The 13441-nt window shown below is 40.9% G+C and overlaps 1 protein-coding gene across 3 annotated transcripts in view; it reads left to right on the top strand.

The window, feature by feature from the left end:
* PDE11A (phosphodiesterase 11A) overlaps positions 1-13441 on the top strand; it is a 378310-nt gene that overhangs the window by 312637 nt on the left and 52232 nt on the right. For 2 of the 3 annotated variants that reach the window (XM_040475481.1, XM_040475482.1), the window contains exon 16: positions 12568-12645. In XM_040475481.1, the coding sequence (XP_040331415.1) occupies positions 12568-12645 (78 nt within the window). Of the gene's footprint in view, positions 1-4872; positions 5024-12567; positions 12646-13441 lie in introns of all 3 variants that reach the window. The other variant, XR_005790395.1, reaches the window with a different exon arrangement.

Raw genomic sequence — 13441 nt, 5'->3', positions numbered from 1 at the left:
AGTCAGTTTATGTAACACTCAGAGCCCACAAAGTCCTTCCCCAACATAGTCAGTTAGCTTTTCTCCTCTACCCCTGGAGATAGTCAGAGGTTTATTCCCTAGAGAAATAAAAGACCAAACTCTGGACTGAGGGAAATACAAGGTAGAAATGAGATACAGAGCCAGAACAGGGGATAAAAAGAAATGGAACAAGTCTCTGGATTGAAAACCCATAGCCCAGTCACCCAGAAGCTAGGAGTTCATATGCCATAAATCCAGGGTTGTCAGATTTAGCAAATAGAAATACAAGAATCCTAGTTAAATTTGAATTTCATATAAACAAGGAACAATTTTTAGTATAGCTATGTCCCATGTAATGTGTGTGGAGGACACATACATACAACTGCTGCTCAGCCTTTTAATGCCTGACCATTACATACAAAGAGATACCAAGGCTCACAGAACACTTTGTGAAAGACTCCCATATGAAATACAGAAGCCAAAGCAAATGGGAAAAAATGAAATTCAGAGAAAGCAGGGAGAGAAAGAAAACAAAACCCCAAAGCGATTATTAATATCTTTAGACAGCTAATGTATTGCATCCATGAAACAAGAACAGGATGCTTTAAAAAATAATAGGAACAACCACAGAAGAAAAAGCTCTTGATATTAAAAATAGGATAGCCAAGGGGCGCCTGGGTGGCGCAGTCGGTTAAGCGCCCGACTTCAGCCAGGTCACGATCTCGCAGTCCGTGAGTTCGAGCCCCGCGTCGGGCTCTGGGCTGATGGCTCGGAGCCTGGAGCCTGTTTCCGATTCTGTGTCTCCCTCTCTCTCTGCGCCTCCCCCGTTCATGCTCTGTCTCTCTCTGTCCCAAAAATAAAATAAACGTTGGAAAAAAAATTAAAAAAAAAATAAAAATAGGATAGCCAAAATAAATAAAATTAAGGCATTGGGGAATACAGTCAAACAGGCAGCAATATGGAAAATATTGTTTTGTTTCATTATGTGCTTTTTAGGATTGTTTGATTTGTTAACTATGTGCATGGAATACCTTGATAAATATAAATTTTAATTAATTTTAATATATAGTTTCAAAACAAAAATCCCAGCTCTGCCACTACCTGGCTGTGTGTTATCAGACAAATTATTCACCTCTCCAAGCCCCTTTTCTTCATACGTAAAATAGAGATAACAATACCTATGTTATCTGTCTTATAAACATCTTACATCTCATAAATGCCTTGTATATCTTACAAGTGGTGGTATACAATCTCATTGCTTTATAGCCCGTTTATTTTGCATGTTTTCTGACCCTCATGATTGACTTAACTATGCTGATCTTTTTCTGAAATGATGCTCCTTGATTTGGGATTTATGGAGGCCTATACCCCTTTAATGTTTTTATTTCCTGTCTCTGGCACTTAAGGATTTTGTGTTATTTTTCTCAAAGTAGAAACATTTTCCCAAGCCAAGTTTCCAAGTAACTTCTAAGGGGGAAAAAAAATCTCACAGTTGGAGTCCATTTATCAAGGCCTGTTAGGGACGTGTCGAATCACTGAGTGACCGCTGGGATGCGGCCAAGTAAGTTGGTTGCAACTCCTTTTCTCATTACTCTGTTCTTATCTTAACGCTGCAGCCCCTGCTGTTTGCTGACTCCCAAAGAAGTCGGCTTGTTCTCTTTTTGTCAGCATTATTGTCTTCTGAGGTTCCGAATAGCTGCTCATTCCCTAATCTAGACCTTCAGGAGGCTGATTCACTTGCCTGTTTAAAGTTGCATTAAAGCGTTGCCATATTTTTAGCCAAAACAATCCCTAGGGTTAATGAGGAGAACAGCAGCCACTATAGACTGTCACCCAGATGCATTTATTTCACAGATATACAATGGTGGGACTAGAAGGGATGTTAGAAATGATGTAATCCAATTCATCTCCTTTATTTTCTAGATCAGGTACTGAGCTCCAAAAGGTTAAATAGTGTAGCTTGGGTCACATAACTAATTAATGGCTAAACTGAAAACCACTCCTCTTTCAGGGCTTTTTCCACAATCACTGTATTCCTCCTCTAATGGAAGAATCAAGAAATAGTCATCATTCGAGTTGGAGATACATTTTATGGAATATTGACCTTCCCGGGTGTATGTCAATCAGTTTAATTTGCAAACCAGCATGGGTTCCCTGTGCCCTCTCCCAAAGCAGAGTTAGAGTCAAGGGCTTGCGTGCAGGTAGCATAGTTTTGGAAGTGGCGTCAGGAATAGGAGCAGGCCTCTGGGACAGTGACTAGGGAGGTAGGAAAGCTATTGCCAGGACGCGTTTCCTTGTTGGTAGTTACAGTGGTCACCTGGGCTTGATCCTGCAGGGACTGTCTGAAAAGTCTCAGATGCTGCACCTCAAAATTATCCACCCACCTCCATTCTTTATCAGCAAAGGTTATTCCATGGGTGTTAACTCCTAGGACTTGGGACTTTCAGGATGTGCACACCTGAGAGCTGGGGATTCTCCAGCAGTCCTCATCCCACACGTGGAGTGAGCAGCACCCCGGCAGAAAGTAAGCAATGCACCAGGGAGCCTGGGCAGGAACTTGGTGCAGCAATGGCTAGAGAAATGTGGGCCAAGAGGGTGTGGGGTGGCCTGGCACAACTTCTCTCCAAGACTCTGGGGCATCACTGGTTCTTCTGCCATAGCTACTCAAATTGAAAGTCATGATACTATTGAGGTCAATCAAAAAAGAGACTCACTGCCTTCCTCCCCTAGGAAAGGGAAAGCACTCTGGAAAGAGCCAGTGCAGGCAGGGAGATGCTCTTCTGGACCTTTCGAAGAGAAGTTTATGATCCATTCCTACAGGCGAGATCTCCTGCCATGCGCCAAAAAGGGGAAAAAAAGATTCCTAGAAATGTGGAACCCCTTTAAAAATGACCACAAAAACTTGTAAATTTAATTTCTAATGGTTTTAGGTATTCTTGGGATTCCATACTATAAGTGACAGATAAAAGCAGAATTCACAGATTTAAAAACCAAAAATAAAACAAACAAAAAAACCTTAGTGTGAATTTCTAGGCTTCACAACCCAAGCCTGGGGGTTAATTGTTCAGTCTCATTTTCCAACTCATTGAAACATTTTCCAGTTTCTGCTGAGTGATTTTCAGAAATTGATTTCTATGCCTATTTCTGAGTCCCTCCAGTAAATAAGGCTTTGATAATTAAATAGTAATTTCAGCATCTCAAGCAGGACCTAGACGTACCCTATCAGTAACCAGCCATGCGACTTTGAGGGAGTCACTTAATCTCTCTTTGCCTTGGTTTCTTGTTAGCAACATGGGGACAGACATATCACCCATATCAAACCCCTAAGGTCCTTGTGGTGGTCAAAGGAGATTACCTATTTGAAAGATAATTTTGTATTTTAAATAATTAAGATTTCAATAATCTAAATAATGTAAATTTAAATAATTGAAATTTGATAACTTTGATGACTTAAAGTAACTGATAAAAGAATCACTCAGCCAGAACACTTAAATAAAAGTTTCACCTTAAAAGATGATGCTTTGGGGCAGGGGAGGGGAGCAGAGGAAGAGGTCCAAAATTATAAGTGTTGAAACTTCAAAGAGAAGTCACAAATGCCCTTTCCTTTTGTCTGCATGTAAGTCAAAAGAGATGATTATTAATAAAAACAATGACTAAAGTTTCCTGAGTGCTTCCTTAGGAGCTTTATGTACACATTATCCCATTTGATACTTAGAGCAGTCCTATTAGAATAGGCACTATTGTTGACCTCCTAATACACAGGAGGAAACTGATGTTTGGGGAAATTCAGTAAATTCCTCACAATGCCAAATGGAAAGCTGAGATCTGAACCAAGAAGTTGGACTCCAAACTGTTTGTAAGTACTGTGGCATTCTCTCTGCGGTTATAGAACCATTGGAACTGAGGCCAGTCCTGGGAACACGCAGACATTAGGGGCAGCAGTATCTTGAGTACGCCCATGCCTGAGGCCGGTTACAAGCACACCAGGAAGTGGAGTGGAGGCTTCAGGTTAGAGCTGCACAGGAGCCTGTCTGGTGGGGCTGAGACTTCATTGAGAGGCTCCTTGTTTGCACCTGAGCTAAGCTGGGGCATCAGAAGTTGGCAACTCTTTCTTTAGCTTTAATACGGTTATGGAGGGCGTTGCTGTTGGGCGGCAATAGCAGTGTGGCGGCAGTGCCCAAAAGGCTGTGATCACATAACACTCTTATCTGTCATCCAGCAGGGCCTGCTCCGTGCCCAGCACCTTCGCAGCCTTATAGTATCTCCCTGTATTGCCTCCAGAGTGGGAGCCTCGTGAATGCAGACATCTCACTCTTAGAGCCCCCAAACCTGACACACCGCCTGACATAACGATGTCTCAAAATAGGAACTTTTTGATACTGAATTCTCGTATCAACCTCCTAAGTGGATATTATTATCTGCATCTTATAGATAAGGGTGCGTGGGCTTAGAGAGGGTAAGTAATTTGCCCAAAGTCATCAAGTTGTCTGCGCTCATATCTCCGTGCCACATTGCCTCAACCACTATTTAAACCAAGAATTATCCAACAATTCAGATTTTATAAATCCATTTGGATGCTCAGTGCTTTTCCAGTTGGCTCTCTAAATTAATCAGACTGATCTTCAAATTGAAAAATCTCCCCATCCCTTTGTGCTCTACAAACATTCATCAGCAATTATGGAAAATGCCCAATCTAATGGTATCTCTGTCTTTGCCTTTCCAGAGGGAGGCAATAAGTAACATTTTTCAAAAGCATCTGATAATGACAGCAAAATGTACTAAATTATCTTAGATTGTTAGAGGAGTTCTAGTTTGACCATCCTTTTAAAATTAGATTAATATCTACAACAATTCATTTTTTAAATACAATAGGAACTGAACAAATGTTTCTGCTACTATGCGGACAGGAATATTCACTCATTCATCATTCAACAGATGTTTATTAAGAGCCCACTATGTTTGGTGTTTTCAACTTCCACAGTTGCCTGCACTCAACTTAGCCACCATGTTGGAAAGAAAAAAGGTAAATGAACGCACAGTAAGGTGTAATGACTTATAAGGCTTAACCTATTCTTACACTTGAACAGAGCCTAGTGAACTGACCCACTGAAATTATTCTACTGTTAGAACAGGCACCACAGCAGGTTGATGAAAGAAATATTTTGGCATCTCTTGATGCATTTTGAAACACTTTACATAGGTTCATCCCCGTGTCCCCATCCACAGATATTGCAACTAAATAAAACATGAGAAATTCATCTACTAGCATGTATTGTTGCCTTCTTTATGTTCTTCTCCAGGCACTGTTCTGGTTTCTGGGGATGCACCTCAGAATTCTTACCCCAGGGGCTCTGCGCCCATAAGAAAGAGAGAAAAACAGTAATCCCGCAGCGTGAGGAGTGCTATAGCCAAAGAAATACAGGAGCAACTAGGGCGGGTGCCATCCAGCAACACCTAAACCACCTCGTGGCCTGGCAATTCTGCTTGGACTCAACCGACTGTTAGGACCTATGTTATCTCACTTCTGCACTTCTCAACACTCAGTCATTCTAGTCTATTTCCTGCATTTTGCCAGTTTTATTCATGGCAACAGAAGCACAGCATCAGACAAACAATTTCATTCAGGTTCTTAGCTGGCATGTGTGTTATCAGTGCTAGTCTAAAGCCGGGAGACAATGCAGCTTCAAAATTGAATATATGACTTTTGTCCATCAGTCATAATTACTAGAGTTAACATCTGAATATTAATTTTCTATTCCTCTCTGGTGCTTTAATGCCCAAATTCCAGAAATCTCTCCAGAGTTTACATTTAGCAATCAACTGTAGACATATGATTTGCCTGTTGAGTGAATATTAAGAACACTGAAGGAGGGGTGCCTGGGTGGCTCAGTCAGTTCAGCGACCAACATCAGCTCAGGTCATGATCTCCCAGTTCACGATTTCGAGCCCCACATTGGGCTCTGTGCTGAGAGCTCAGAGCCTGGAGCCTGTTTCAGATTCTGTGTCTCTGTCTGTCTCTGTCCTTTCCTCGCTCATGCTCTGTGTCTCAAAAATAAATAAACATTAAAAAAAGTTTTTAAAGAACACTGAAGGAACAAATCTCTTCCCCCCTGCACCCCCCCCCACCAGGCCCCCACACTCTTGCCACCCCTGCCTGATAATTCTGGGGCTGGAATTACAGAAGATCACAATGACGATTTGCCATTTTGGGAGTAAAACCTTCCTAACTTTCATGCACTTTTAGTAGATTCAGAACAGTGAGATGAATAGATAGATGAAGAATATGTGTACATATATACATGTACAGATATATAAACTTACCCCAAAGTTATTTGATTAGCATGTACACAGAAATGGTGATTTCTCACTTTATAAATAAAAGGTGTCTTGCAGATAAATTACAAACCAGAAAGATTTTCAGTGTAGTGATGGGTGACCGGTAACCGATCTTTAGAATTATTTTTGAGGGTAATTTTAGCAGTTCTGTTCAAATGATGCTTTTTTAAAGACCGCTATTTTTCTAAGTGGAGCATATGTCAGGAGAGCAGGATAAAAGCCTAATAAAAACATATCTGATTATAAATGAGATTTTCCAGTAAGTTGCTTTTCACTAGCTGAGGTATTTGCCATTGTCCTTGAAAACCAAGGTTCCCAATGATCTGCTTGAGAAGTTAATGATATCGCTCCTCATGACAGAAGAGTCTGGATCCAGGGAGTATTATATAACTTTGTAGATTTTCAAATGTTCGTTTTAGGAGTCCTATGTTTTTAAAAGTGCTCATATTTCTAACAGTTTCACATATGCTCATGCTGCTGAGTCTGTATAATCTATATACTCACACACATATAGATGCTGAAAGGAGCAGCTGTGTGGGCAAATTCATTTCTCAAAAGCACAGTCAGTGGATTTCACATTGTTGCTTTGTAATGATCATCGCTAAGGAGAAGGTCAGAAATACACCCCACCTGGAGTGTGAACCACCAACTTGGCCTGGGCCATTTGCAGCTTTTCTGTGGAGCATCCCCTTGTTGATGATGGAAGGATCTCTGTCTGGTGCCTGGCTTGGTGCTTGGTATTTGGCACTTCCTTGGCACAGCAGGCTGCAAGGCCATTACATCTCATGAGGGCTGTCTCAGCATGCAAGACTATCTGGTTCACAGGGCTCATGCGTCACCCAGTTTACAAAGATGATCTCAGAGGCCAGAACTGGGAGGCTGGGGGCCTAGAATCTACCTAGACCTGCCCATAACTGCCATGGGACCCTGGAAAAATCACCTTCCTTCACCAGAATCACCTTCCTTCACCTTATAGTTTGCTCACGTAAAACATGAGAGAAACGGCACGTTTCTCAAAGGTACCTGTATACCTCTAACAGTCTATAATTATAGTGAAAACTCACATATAGAAAACAAAGTCACTCTATGACCCAGCAAGTGTATATATGCATGCTTGTGTGTGTGTGCGCACACATAGAGAGAGGCAGAGAGAGAGAAAATGCACACAAATTCACAAGGAGACATGTATAAGGATGTTCATAGCAGCAGTATATGGACTATGTAATAGCAAAAAAAAAAAAAAGGAAACAATCTAAACCTTCATCATCAGGAAATACATAAATAAATAGTGGTTTAATAATATATGGAATAACCACATAGGATTAAAAAGGAATGGCCTAAAACTCTACATAACAACATGGGTGAATGTCACAAACATTGATCAAGAAAAGCAAGTTGCTGAAGAATACATAGACTACAATGATACCATTTATACAGTTTTAAAATACACAGAGCAATACTTTGGATAGTTTACCTAGTAAAATTATAAGGATGTATGTGAAGATGATTCATACAAAATTTAGAAAATAGCCATCTTGTGGCGGGAGGGAGGGAGGCAAAAGCAAGAGTACAGAGATGCTCAGGGGCCTTGACGGGACGGGGAAATCTTTATTTTGGGGCTGGATGGTGGAGAGGTGGATACATTTTCTATCTCTGGTGTGAAATTTTCATACCTCTTAAAACATTTTAAGCATGAATAATAAACTTGTCATGTCATCTTTGCATGTCATTACTTCAAAATCCTTTTTGCAGCCTTAGGAAAATGATTTAACCGATCTCCTGATCTTTCAAACTAGTTAATTTTCAGAAACTTAAAAATTTTCTAAATGTATTTTGTTTTCAACTTTAAAGCATATGACTATTTGTGTAACCAAACATATTACCCGATGTATGATATACATGGTTCCACCAGTGACTAAACTTAACAAAACTATGGTGTGCAGAAAGTCCTATTACCTTCTGAGGTCATAGTCAAACCTTGGGAGGCCAGAATAAATAATCAAGAAATAGCCATACTTTAGGCAGTGGAGGAAAAATAAAATTAGTATGCCACATTTTTCCTTGCCCTACAGATTCTTCCCACCTCTCCTCTACCCACCATCCCCCAGGGATCGTGGATAATCCCTTTTGTCCTGATGCAATGGAATCTAATTTTGTTATAATGTGATGTGAAGCCTATAACCTATTTTGGGTTCAGTTGATTTAAGGCTTTCACACCAGCAACTCTGGCTATTATGGTTTCCATAGCTGGGAAATTTACCCTTACAGTTTTGTTCAGTTGCTCTGTCACAGATTTGCATTTAAAAAAAATTCTTTTCTGCATTGAGTTAGCCGCCTAGGTAATATGTCTCCATTTTGCATCAGAGATGTTATGTATCATATACTGAGCATACTCTCAGCAGATAAAACAGTATCAGTGGCAGGAGGGTCAGACATCAGATTGGAATGATGTTCTTAAATTTCCCACAACGTGTTTTGTTGGCCTCTTGGTCTGGTAGGAATCTAGCCCTCAAGAATCTAACAGAGCTTTCCTTGGATCGATTTTATGTTGCTCTCTTATCTCAATCTCTCCAAATGGCAACTGTGAATAGTCCTATACCATTAGAATCGAGGTGAAACCAGTGGCTGGAGAGTTATTTTATAAAATGAATAGGTTTCTGAGGGAATCATTTTCATTCATTCATCACTTCAACAAATATTTATTGAGCTACTTACTCCTACACATCAGGCATTGTTGTAGACACCGGGGATCCAGGAGTGAAGAAAAGAGGCCAGGCCCTTGTCCTCACAGAGTCTGCCTTCTAGTGATTTCTTAGAATAACTCAGCGGATTGAAGTGACATCAGGTACACATGACAACAAGGATGATGATAGGCAAGCTCTTTCAGAAAGACTTTCATGATTTTCCACAACCCTCCAAGCAAAGCTCAGTGCCTTCCTCTGTGCCCCAGGACACCCTTGTCACTCAGGGAAACTGATATTTCAACAGATTGCTTTTGTATCCCAGCAGTGCCACTCACCAGTTGTGCAACCTTGGACCAGTTAACTCAACCCTTTCGAGCTTAATAACTAGCTAATCCTTATTGGGTATCTACTATGTGCCAGGCTCTCTGCTAAGTGTTTTACATAAATCATTTTATCTAATCCTTATACCAACCCTACAAGACAGATCCCGTTACTATTCCTCCTACTAATAAGAAAATTGAAACCCAGAGAGGCTAAGTAACCTACTTGAGGTCAGTCATGTGGGTAGTAAGTGACCATAGTAGTAAGGGCCCAATAAATGTTAACCTCACGCTGTGGGGGTAGGGGTGGGGGGACCAGGAGTGGGAGCAGGTCATGCACATGCAGTGTCAGAGCCTATTTAAAATCCTGATACTTTAGGGGCGCCTGGGTGGTTCCGTCGTTAAGTGTCCGACTTCAGCTCAGGTCATGATTTCGCAGTTTGTGAATTCGAGCCCTGCGTTGGGCTCTGTGCTGACAGCTCAGAGTCTGGAGCCTGCTTTGGATTCTGTGTCTCCCCATCTCTCGGCCCCTTCCCTGCTCATGCTCTGTCTCTCTCTGTATCTCAATAATAAATAAATGTTAAAAAATTTAAAATCCTAATACTTTATTCATCATGGATTTTTCCTGCATTTATGTTGTTTTAAATATTGTATTAAAATATTGTTTAGCTTAATAACTGAGCTTTTGGGCACCCACTTAAATTTTGCGCCCAAAGTGAGTGCCTCTCTTACCTCACTCTAGTCCCAGCATCATTAGTAGTATTGGTATCACATTAGAAGGGAAGTTCCTATTTATTTGTTGATTGCCCCTGCTGAATTCAGAGATGTCTAAAGATTCCATCTATGTCTTGTGTCTCTAAAGCCTTAAGAGTTGGCACAGAGCAGGTGTTCAAGAAATAGTGGCTGAACCAAACTTTCTGCTCCACAATAATTCAAAGGAAGACTAGTCTTCATTCAGTGAGAAAAGAGAACTAGCTGACCTCTTCAGTTTCATGTAGTACGATTAGTCCATTGTATTTTATTATTGTCAGTAATACTATTAATATTATTTACATATTAACCACAGCTGTCAGGTATTGGGTATCTACTAGAGTCAAATGCTTAACACACCTCATCTCAAATTCTCACCACAAAGCTGGAAACTGAGGCTCAGCAATGTGGAATCACTTGCCCTGGGCCACACAGCTAGTAAGTGACAGTCAGCATTAGACCAGGTCAGTGTGAGTCCAGACTTGGGTTCTTTGCATTCTACCACCTCCCTTTCTCTTTCAGTGTATAGTCTGTCACTGAACAGGTGTGGCATGACTGTGGCCATAGAGAAGGGAGCAGGCAAATGAAGAAGATGGTGAAGTTATACAAAGAAAAGATAGACACACACTGAACACCCAAACGGGAGGGGAGTGGCCGGGCCCTTCCATATCACTGTGCAATGCCATCTCTGACCATTGCTATGAGGTTGTTGTGGAGATTATCCTACACTGTGGTGTGGCCCTGACCTGTATCCACTTGAAGGGGTAAATCGAAGACCTGTCTGTGTGTCTCAAATAAGAGAGCCACATGTTTGTCTTCCTGACCTGCCTCCTTTCGGGTAAATTGAGTAGTTAAGTCTGACCAGATGACAAGAAGTCTATACGGTTGGGCAGCTGGTGATAGGCACCCCACATCAGAAACAAGGAACCAACTGCATCCAGCATTATGTTCTTTGTCCCCAGAATATAATGGGTCCGTGCTAAATGTCTAAGATCCTACTCTGATTTCTACCATGAAAGACATGGTTGTATTTTCCAAAGTGTACTTCTTGAAACGTCAGTACGATAGAATTCTGTGGTCAAGGAAGCTTAAACAGGATTTTCTTTTATTATTATTATTTTTTTAATGTTTATTTTTAATTTCAAAAGAGAGAGAGAGAGAGAGAGCGAATAGAAGAGAGGCAGAGAAAGAGGGAGACACAGAATCTGAAGCAGGCTCCAGGCTCTGAGCTACCAGCACAGAGCCTGATGCAGGGCTCAAACTCACAAACGGTGAGATCATGACCTGAGCCGAAGTCTGATGCTTAATCAACTGAGCCAACAGTCGGTTGGGGTGCCCCGACAGGATTTTCTGTCAGTATTTCTCAGAGGTTTCAAAAGCTCTGGGTGGTGAATCTCCAAGGGAAGTAGATTATAGGCAGCATTTCTCCAACCCAGTTGGCCAGGGAATCCCTTCATGTGGAGTACCTCCACATGGGATGGACTCTGGGAAGCTGTGTGTCAGGATCTTTTAGACAGTATTTCAGGAGAAAGTGCCAAGAAGGTGAAACCTTGGGAAATTATTCTTAAGGAATCAAAATGTTAATGTCTTCCTTTTTTCCTTTTTCACTATAAAAAAGAAAAGTTCTAAAACTAGATTAAAGGAAAGTTGTGAAAATAAAAATAAATCACCCTTATTTTCACAACTTGAGAATATCCTGTTCTTGTCTTTTCTGTATCTATATAACTCCAAATGTGTATCCATATATGTGTGTGTGTGTGTGTGTGTGTGTGTGTGTGTGCATCCAGACTTAGCACGTGCAGACACTATGCTAACTGCTTTGCATTTAACCCTCACAATAACCCTGTGAGTTAACAAATATGATTCCCATGTTAGAGATTTGGAAATTGAGGCTCAGAGGGTTTAAGTAACTTACCAATTTGCACAGCAAGTAGGTGACTGAGCCACTGTTTAAACACAGGTATTTCTGACTCCAGACTATGTATTTAAGCACTGAAATGCTGAAATAGTTATTTTCTACCCTAGAAAAAAAGTATTTGCCCTGAATTTACTACCAGGGAGTTTATCTTATCTGAGATCCTCATACAGCTCAGTTCCATGTTGAATGATAAAAGGGTATTCCAAAATTGTTCCTGCTTTTTATTTGTCCTTGCCTCCCTCCTCTGACTTCAGGTAAGTGTCACAAGGACTTCACAGCAAGTAATCCTAAATGCCGGGCCACATTGTTTTCTGTTTTATGGCTCAATGATTTCCTGTGTTGTAAATGCATTCAGAAATGATTGTGGCTTTTTCTTGAAGCCTCAACATTTTTTAAAAAGTGATTTATTTTGATAGTGCTTTAGCCTCATGATTTCAAATATTAAGTTACTTGGTTCAGGTGATCTTATATTTTCCCATAAATGTGTTTATGTCACCCCGCAGACTGAGAAATTTCATTCCAGATTTTTTTCTTTCTTCCTTCATTTGATTTTGTGCAGGAGGAGAACTGAATTCTTTGAACTTGTCAGTAAAGGAGAATATGATTGGAACATCAAAAACCATCGTGATATATTTCGGTAAGAAGCAGCTCTTGTTTATGTGTTTTTTCATTATCTGAAGATTTAGTCATGCTTTTCTGACAGTGCTAAGGGCACACAATAATTTTTGAAGTAACAAATCTTAGCTTACATTCAGAGAGTAGTTGAATAATTAGAGAAAAGGTAGGGTGTCTTTCCATCTTCTAATTCATTATATTTTTGCCCCCTCACCATAAATTTGCCTTCAGAATTAGAAAATGGTGTTCAAATTGATTCAGTTTCAGCAAGCTGTGACTTCCTGTTTTTCCTGGGGAAGCAGAGTATGTAAGTTGAGGAGAGAGAGGATTTTTGAACCTTAGAAAACATCATTACCAAAAACAAAATGGCGAATGAACTTTTGTTTTTCTTTAGAGACAACAGATGTTATACACAGAAAACCAGTTGGAACCATGTTGGTGGCAGAAATAAGGAGTCTGTTCTACACTTTTCACTGGATTTTTCCTAATTGTTTAGAAAAGACAGCAGCAAACCACTATCCTTACGTGGCACATTTGAACCCCCTGACTGTAGCCATCCAGACAGCTAGGCACTACTCTTTTTCTCATATCCTGTCCCTCCACTGTCCCTACCTCACTCACCCAAGACTTCTGCTGTCTTATTCCTGTGCCAAGCTTGTATTTCTGGAAAATTTCGTGAGGCCAGGACTGTGGGCTCGCTGTATCTGCTCCACAACTGCTAGAATCACCCAGAGCACCACCCCTATCGTGGCTGCCCCATACCTGCCATGCAAGCCCTGCCCCCAGCCCCCTCCAGCTTCAGAACACAGGGCTGCCTG

This window comes from Herpailurus yagouaroundi, unplaced genomic scaffold, assembly GCF_014898765.1.
Source record: "Herpailurus yagouaroundi ecotype Mexico unplaced genomic scaffold, PumYag 140, whole genome shotgun sequence".
Classification (NCBI taxonomy): Eukaryota; Metazoa; Chordata; class Mammalia; order Carnivora; family Felidae; genus Herpailurus; species Herpailurus yagouaroundi.
Note: the sequence above shows the minus strand (reverse complement) of the source record. Positions and strands in the feature narration are given on the sequence as shown.